Source organism: Ostrea edulis, chromosome 3 (assembly GCF_947568905.1).
Source record: "Ostrea edulis chromosome 3, xbOstEdul1.1, whole genome shotgun sequence".
Taxonomy (NCBI): Eukaryota; Metazoa; Mollusca; class Bivalvia; order Ostreida; family Ostreidae; genus Ostrea; species Ostrea edulis.
Genome location: NC_079166.1, coordinates 68549514 through 68558420, shown reverse-complemented (window position 1 = coordinate 68558420; position 8907 = coordinate 68549514). Strand labels below are relative to the sequence as shown.

The following is an 8907-nucleotide window of genomic DNA, read 5'->3' as shown; positions in this document are numbered from 1 at the left end:
CTTTTCATAATTGTGCAAGTTCGATGAAAAAAGAATAGCGAGCACATATGTGCAACCATATGCCAATGCTCACCAACAAATACTTATTACATACTGAAACATTTATTTCATGTTGATTATTCATTTAAATTTTAGTTAAGTTTTAGAAACTACAGTATATAGATAACTTCAAAATCAAAGTTAGCGAAATTTATTTAGAATGTAAACAGAGCTTTTTTCACAATATTAAGTCCGCCATCTTTGTTTACATCAAGATAATGTTGACATCAACTTGTACCAGGAACGCTTCGATGTGAATTAAAAATGATTTTATCATTTCAAGAACAGTTGATATACTTAGTTATGACCAAAATATTGTAAATCAGTCACGACAGACTAGTGGTAAGGGCGTTCGCTTCACAGATGTGCGGGTTTAATCCCCGCGCCACGTCAAACATAAGACATTTAACATAGTGACTGTTCCTTTGCTAAGCGCCCGATATGAAAAGTGAAAGATTCGGTTCTATCAGTTGGTTGGTTATATTTTGGTTAACGTTCCTCGCTAGAATTTTTTTTACTGATATTGAGATGTCACCATTGCCGGTGAAGGACAACAACATTTAGGCCCATGCTCGGCGCTTACGGCATTTGAGAAGAGAGGGATCTTTATTGTGCCAATCTTTCTGTGACACAGGGCCTCGGTTTTTGCGGTCTCATCCGAAGGACCGTCCCGTTCCATTCAGTTATCTCTTACAACAAGCAGGGAGTACTGAGGATGTATTCTAACCCGGATCTCTACGGAACCGGTTCTATCGGATATTTCTTTATAAATGGATGTCCCGTGTCGCGGTAGGCGTTGTTACGATAAAAATAAATCTCACTGCTACGTACGTTCGTAAGTCCAAATTTCTGGCACATCACGGAAAGCAGAGGGATGAGGGGAGATGGGGGGGGGGGGGGGGGGGGGCTTGAATGGCTTGATGAATTCACTACACATTGGGTCTGAAATTTTATATACATGTGTTATGATGCTATCATCCTGCATTTGCATGAAATCATGGGTATACAACTGTAATCACACAGGTATCACATAGGGTGACTGTACAACTGTAATCACACAGGTATTATATAGGGTGACTGTACAACTGTAATCACACAGGTATCATATAGGGTGACTGTACAACTGTAATCACACAGGTATCATATAGGGTGACTGTACAACTGTAATCACACAGGTATTATATAGGGTGACTGTACAACTGTAATCACACAGGTATTATATAGGGTGATGATCAGTGGTTCACTGTAATCACACAGGTATTATATAGGGTGATGGTCAGTGGTTCACGGCTGTACTCTGCACTTAGGCTGAACTAATTGAGTTGTCATTACAAGTTTTCTCCGGCCGTTTTCCCTTGCGGTTTTATGCAGTCCAGATAAACGTGAAAGTAAGGCAGTCACAGCCAGTGGACAGTCATATAGGAAGATAATAGTAGTTGTATTGTATTGTATTGTTTATTACTGAGAATCATGCAGTTTATAGGTTTAACGTTTTTACACAGAAATAATTAGCGTAAATATAAACATCAGTTATACATATAAAGTAAATACAGTATATGTGCTAGGTAAAGGGACACAATTCAATGTATAGATAGTTGGTGCCTGTGAGATAGTATTGTAGTTTGTGATATAATGAATACAAAATATAATATGGTAAAATTGAGGATAACTTCAGCATTGTGTTTGTATTTCTGTTCTTATACTTGAACATTAATATCGATATTTTCCTAATTTACGTAATTGTCAGTGGCGGATTTAAGGGGGGCGCAGCTAAAATTTTCAAATTTAAGGTAAATCGTGGTATCTTGTGTAGAAAAATGTAATAAACGATAAAAGAAGCAATAATTTCTTCCACTCCCAGAGAAATAAATGACAACATCTTTTGATTTCATGAATTACTTTATTGGGAGAATTTAATTCCCCCCCCCCCCCCAAAACCCTTTAAATTAGCGTCATTTTACTAATTTCACCATATTAAAAATTATAGAAAATAATACAAATGACTTAAAAAGGAGACATATTTCAAGCCCTATAAAATCTGTAAAATCCACGAGCTTCCGAGGTCTTCGTCCCGCCCCCTGGTCCCCCAGCCTCATAAAGTGGTGCCCCCCGTAACCGCAATTCCTGGATCCGTTCCTGATTGTAGTTGTAGTTCCACTAAAATCGCCAGACACCAATTACGACTGAAGCAGAAAGCTACAATGTACATGTACAAGGCTGTGAGGGTATACACGTGCATTTTAGTGAATAAAGCTAACGTTTTGATATTGATGTCCTTATAAAATTCAGTCTTTTATACAAGTTTTTACACAGTTTTTTATCATCCTCAATACACACATACACATAATATTTGGAATGTCTTTTCCCCTTGTGTATTCTATCTTGTTTACAAAATATATATCTACATGTGTTTGTTTATTTTGAACTTGATGTAGGGAGATGACTTTAAAAAAGGATGTGCATACTGCCCAATCTCATTTCTTAATTTGTGAATAAAATACTGTTTAAATCAAATAAAGGAAATACATCACATTATTTCATAAAGGGGGATATTTCTTCTTACTGCACTACAATTTACTTGATTGTGTGGGGGAATTTAGCCGTGACATCTAGCCAATGCATTGACAATAGGATAAATCCACGTTAGTCGTGTGAATCCACAGACATGCAAACCAATATAATGTTCTATTTTCCTTCAGTAGTATTTTTATATTTGTTTTAAGAATATGATAGACACAAAGAAGATGATTTAACATGCACAAGGTCGAATTTAACTCAATTAGAATGCCTTGTGAGCCCGTAGATACAAATCTACCGTGTAAGATCAACTAACTCTTAATAAACAATTGTAGAGCGCATTCAAAGGGGCGCCTCGACACACGAGATGTTTAACAAAGTTAATGGCTTTTAAATACCTCGAAGGATTCATCTAGAATATATTTCGTATATTCACAGTCACTAGCATGGATTTTAGAAGGTGTAAATAATGAAAAGGTACGTCAAATACAGTTATTCTGCATTTTGTTTCTTTCTTCATTTTCTTTCATAATCAAACTAATGTGATGTGATTTAAGGGATGAGAGTTGCTTCCCTTCTTCATACGATTCATCCAGTGCCAGATCTGGATATAACAAAAGGTATATTTCTGAAGGCTGCATGCAAAGTGAGCAGAGATGATAATCTCTACATTGCACATATTCTGTAATCTTAATTTACTGAAGACGTAACTCAAATTATCTAGTGTAATGCGGAGTGTGGTGACTACATGTACATGAAGGCAGGTATGGTAGTTTGCTTACAAATGTTAAAGTATCAGGTTTTTAGCAAGGTCCTTGCGAATGTGGGATAAAATGTTCACCCCCCCAAAAAAAGGGGGGGGGGATCGGTTCATCTCTCAATTACATGATTCTTGAATAGCTAGCTATTTCGTTATTCTTTTGTGTACGCATATTTTGCCCGTAATATGTTCTTTCAAAGACGTGATCAAGCAACGACGATGAGCGATTTGTTTTTCATTTTTGTTTTGTTTATTGTAGCACTGTTCATTATATTCCAGAAAATAGACTTGATGATGACGATGATGATGATGATGGTGATGATGATGTTCAGCAATATATAGTGCTTTTTATAGATAGTGTCCGTCAAAGACAATGAAGACTCCTAAGAGATTCCGAGTACGACGTCGCGTTTTGAATTACATACTCTGGGTCATCTTCATGTGTATTTTGTTTGTCAATTTACAAGTAAACGTCTTGTCGGGCCTGTCGACAACTCTGAGAAGATTTGTAAAGGTTTTGGAGCGATGCCCATCCTTTCCTGACACATTTGAAGAAAATCGTCAAGTAGTTGGAAGTTATTCATTCAATATTTCCGAAACGTTCAGACAAAAACTGAATCTTGATGAAAAGGGGATTATGTCAAATTTAAATAACACACCGGATACACAAATCGTGTTTACTTCGGCTACAAGCTCCGTCAATTTCCGAGAAATTCAAGGTCTTATCCATAACTTTGATCAAAAGGTTACTCCAATGTTCTCCGATTTAGAATTTATAATATTTGACATAGGCTTGAAGAAATCGGAAGCTCGGCTAATAAAGAAACACTGCAACTGTCGGTTACAAAAATTCCCATTCAAAGATTACCCGGAACACCTCAGGACTATTCAAACAAATGCATGGAAGCCATTGCTCATCCAGTTATTACTTAAGGAATATCACATTGTTATATGGGTGGATGCTTCTATCCGTTTTCACGGAACACCTCTGGACAGGTTGATTCATAGAACGGTGGAACACGGAATACAGGTTACAGAGGGTGGCGGATCTATTGCTGTACGAACACATTCCGTAACCTTCAAAGCACTCGGGGAAACTCCTTGTATGTTTGACAGACCCGAATTACAAAGTGGTTTGATTTCAATGTACAGAAATCCTTATACTTTGAGAAACATAATGCTCCCATGGGTTTCCTGTGCTTTGCAGTACAATTGTATGGATTTCGATTCCGCTTTAAAGACGGTCACGTGTTTAGATGGACATCAGTGGTCATACAGTGCATGTCACAGATTTGATCAATCGGTGCTAGGAATCATTCTCACTAGACTGTTTTCAAGAGATATAGATAGCATTTTGTTTAACCTGAATGATTTTGCTTTTAACAAAAGAGCTACAGGGCCGTATGGCATAATTTCTTAAAGTTATGGTAATAAAATTTCATTTGAAAACCAGATGTGTTGTTTAAAATGGCACAACATTTAGAGTGGAATTTAGTTTTTAGCTATCGTATGTCCTTTCTAGAGACCAAGTCCTGGGTTTCCTGTTTTATTATGCCAATGTTTAATTGCAAAATGCAATGCAAGAAAACAACATACATATACAATATAGTTACATATCTGTATGTGCATGTATAAGATGCAGGTTGATTACTGCAACATTGCTACATGTACCATGCTTGCTTGTACTACATGAATATGTGTTTTGTGTGTTTTTCATGCATTGATATCATATCGATTTTCCTGGACACATTTATAAGGGATACTGATGATTTTCCGACACAAGAAAAGTTGAAAGGCGAAATATTCCCGGTTTACCTTCAATATGTAGATATTGACTGCTTTTCTGTTCAACGACCTTAAATCATAGGTACCATTTCAGTTTTTAGGACTTCATAATAACTGAATTAGTCGTAAAAGTGAAGCCCGTATTGGCTTGCTTTGTTCTTGTTTTATGACATTGTCCTTTTCTGTTCATAGGTTTACAGTTTTCGCTCTCTTTAATTTTGCTGTCTTCTATTGTGATTGGATATATGATATTTTTGCATGTACAATACTCATAATTACCCCCCCCCCCCCCCCACTTTTGCTTAAATGTTTAATCAACCATTTTTCCTACTTTATTTGGGCTTTTATCTTTTGCTTAAATGTTTAATCAACCCTCTTTTCTACTTTATTTGGGCTTTTATCTTTTGTTTTCAAGTTGTTCCTATAGCATGTATTGTCAGCAAAGTTGAGTTCTTGTAGACTCGAGCTTAATGTCCATCTTATTCCAGCCGCTGCATTTTCCTATCAAATCATCAATTTAGCACATGGTGACAGCAACGATATTGTCCTGTTAGAGATAGTAAGCTTCTCCAAATTGCTGGCGTATCATTTGTTGGGTAGTATAATGAAAACACTCGCATCATTCGCTGGTGTCATTTTTATGCTCATTTCGATCTGTTCGTTGACTTTTTCAAGCAGTTTTCCAATCGAGTGCTTTTTAAATTGCTGTCTGTAGTTATTCTTGTATTTTTAAATCGAGCTTCATAAGAAATGGATGTCACATTGGTACTCGATGTTGCGAACTGTCTGAAATGTCAACATTTATAGATCAGCTTTCCAATTCTCTTCGTTATCGTCTTTTGTTTCTTTTTCATATTACTGAATAGAAGTAAATATCAAATATTAGAATACGAAAAAAATTTTAATGATAAAGGTCGTTTTCGTATAAAAGAGTATGTTCACACCATATTAGTGTCAACATTGCCTCATGCTAACAAACGGTCTACAGCAGGTATCTATGAATTTGCAACTAAGAGTTGTTTCTACTATATATTTATGCATATATTTTCAAACAGTTTTGAACAAAGAAATTGTGTTACATTTTCAATGTTTTTGCCTTCGATATCTTCTTTTAATACGGGATAACGGAACTAGAAAATTTGGAACTCTTCAGAAAAAGAAATTACAAAAATTAAGCACCACTTGGGCAACTCTTGTATATAAAATAGTGAGGGTTAAAGACGACTCATTTCTGATACAAAGACATCTACATACCTGGTTTGTAGGTTATATTGCAGAATGTTGTAAGTGAATGTCCTAGTACCAAAAATATGAGTTATGATGTTTCAAAGCGAAGTTAAAAAAAATTATTTCCTCTATATAAAATGTACGTATCTGGATATTTACTTAATGAGATTTATTTTCGCGAGTCATTAAAACAACCAACCGCTATAAAATGATATAAATAATCACAAATTATGCATCGATCTCCAGATACGTAGATTCAGTGCTCAATATGTAGCCCCCCCCCCCTCCCCCTCACTTCTACCGCCCCCCCCCCCACCCCCGTTTTCTTGATATGTGACGTACTTATCGTGTTATTATCATATGTTACAATGCTTGTTGTTTAGTACATGCAAGAGTCTCGTCTCTTTCACCAGATGATCGCTCATATCACCAACGTCAGCTTAACATTACGGTATGACCTACTTTGGTATCAGAATTCCCTGAACATAGCGTGAAACAGTGTTCTATTCACTTAAAATATTTCATACAATCAGGATTGTTTCCTCTTCTGACAGTAGGCACCAAAACACTGCATCACGGTCGTGTTTACTCACTAGGAACAAACTCGTCCTTAAAAAATGCACGTTATCATTTCGTTCTTGTAACTACTGCAATTCCCCCTTATGCTTGCAGTCTATCCTGTCTTAGAAGACCATCCCCACTCCTATATCCCCTGCGACTGATCCAGCATCAAGTCAATTATGTTCACATGGTCCTGAGACACCAGTTGTAAATGAATGCACCTTGGTTTGCTGCTTCGTGTCCTTTGCATGGTTCTTGTATATTGATTTTCTCTAACGTCATTCAGTCCCTCACGGCAGCCGTTCCTATAACTGGTTCTAATTTGGCTTTCACCAACTGTGTCCATAGCAATGTCATGACAACTAATGTCTTCCGGTATACCTTTAACGTTGGTCTGAATTGCGTGTCTTGTTTTTATAATATTAATTCAATGTTTTACATGATAGAGCTGTTTACCCATCTCACTCCCCAGACTTTCCGTGGGAATCCGGGTCAGAATAGGTCCTCACTACCCCTTGCTTGGCGTAAGCTGCGGCTAAATGGGGCGGTCATTCCAATGAGACCGCTAAAACCGAGGTCCTGTGTCACAGCGGGTGTGGCACGACAAAGATCCCTCCCGCCCAATGGTCATAAGCGCAGAGCATAGGTCTAAATTTTGCAACCCTTCACCGGCAATGGTGTCGTCTCCATATGAGTGAAAAATTCTCCCATACCTTGGAGATCAACACATTCTTCATCCAAGTCTGATGCCAATTTGATTTCGTGATTAAGTTTTGCACAAGAGTTAACTCTCTTTGACAGCTTGTGTTCTACTGAGACTAATGTACGACTTTGTCATGACATGTATCCCGAATTACTTCAGAATTCGATGTTAACAGTAACATTTACCCCTCTGTTAAACTTTTACAATTCATCCAGTCGTGATCCAAATTATATACATGTAGTTTTATTTGTTTATTTATATATATATATATTTTTAGAAGATTTTACATGATTACACTACACATGTATAATCAACAATAAAAACCGATGATAACAATTACAGTTTACTATAATAAAAAAAATCATGATATCAACAAAAACAATAATCATCTCCTTTATCAATACTGAATTGCACAATTACAAGTAGTTACAAACAGACAGTGTACATAGTGATAATACATTCGAACGAATTTTAATGGACACCAACTGGATGATTCATGAAAATGTGGTACACGCCCATCCCGGGGTGGGGTGTTTTTTTAACAGACTTACCAAATTGTAACCTAATGATTATCGAGAGAAATAAGTTCTATTTCCCATAATATTTTTCTATGAAAAAATGCTTTATTTCCTCCATTTAGTCCCAGCGGTCATAGTTTGAACAAACTTGCGTCATCAACATAAATGGAAGCTTTTAAGTAGGTTGTAGATTTTATGGTTTAGTAGTTCTTGAGAAGACGTCCTACCTTCCCTATTTCTTCATTATCTCCCCTTGGTAATTGCTTTGGATAACCTTGATTTTGCAACACTGAAAACTATTTTACTGAAAATACCATAGTAAATCCTTAGAAATGAAGTAAATCGTCAGAAGATGAATTACTAGACATACATGTACATACGTCGGACACCGATAGTTCAGTGGTAGAGCGTTTGCTTCGTAGCCGTGAGATCATGAGTTCGGGTCCCACTCGTGCTATGGCCGCGTCACACCTAAGACGTAAACATAGGTAGTGATTGCTCCTTCGCCAAACACACCGCAATTTGAATTGAGATTCACGGGTCTTTCGGATATGACCTTAAAACGGAGGTCCCGTGTCGCGATAGGCGTTGGCACATTAAAGAACCCCCACTGCTACAGCCGGAACCGCAAAGCATAGATGGTACTTCACTTACAACTGTGACGTCTCAATAGGAGTGAAAAATTTTCAACGGGAAACACAAACAACAAAAGGCAGAGATATTCTGATCAGCAAAAAAAAAAAAAAAAGACCATCGTCTCGAGTGAGCTAAAGAATGATAAAAGCTTTATAACAACA

General features: G+C 37.0%; 1 protein-coding gene across 2 annotated transcripts; it reads left to right on the top strand.

The window, feature by feature from the left end:
• Positions 1 to 2375: 2375 nt before the first annotated feature.
• On the top strand, positions 2376 to 4768 carry LOC125673998 (uncharacterized). 2 transcript variants are annotated; one of them, XM_048910976.2, is made up of 2 exons: positions 2376 to 3033; positions 3596 to 4768. In XM_048910976.2, the coding sequence occupies exon 2, from the start codon at positions 3690 to 3692 to the stop codon at positions 4734 to 4736; it is 1047 nt and encodes a 348-aa protein (XP_048766933.2). In that variant the 5' UTR covers positions 2376 to 3033; positions 3596 to 3689; the 3' UTR covers positions 4737 to 4768. The 2 variants fall into 2 exon arrangements, with proteins under 2 accessions (XP_048766933.2, XP_056014645.1); XM_056158670.1 differs by having other exon boundaries at positions 3576 to 4768.
• Positions 4769 to 8907: the final 4139 nt, after the last annotated feature.

What these genes read in the sequence shown, in the direction of transcription:
- LOC125673998 (XM_048910976.2), top strand. Translation starts at nt 3,690, where the DNA reads ATGAAGACTCCTAAGAGATTCCGAGTACGACGTCGCGTTTTGAATTAC.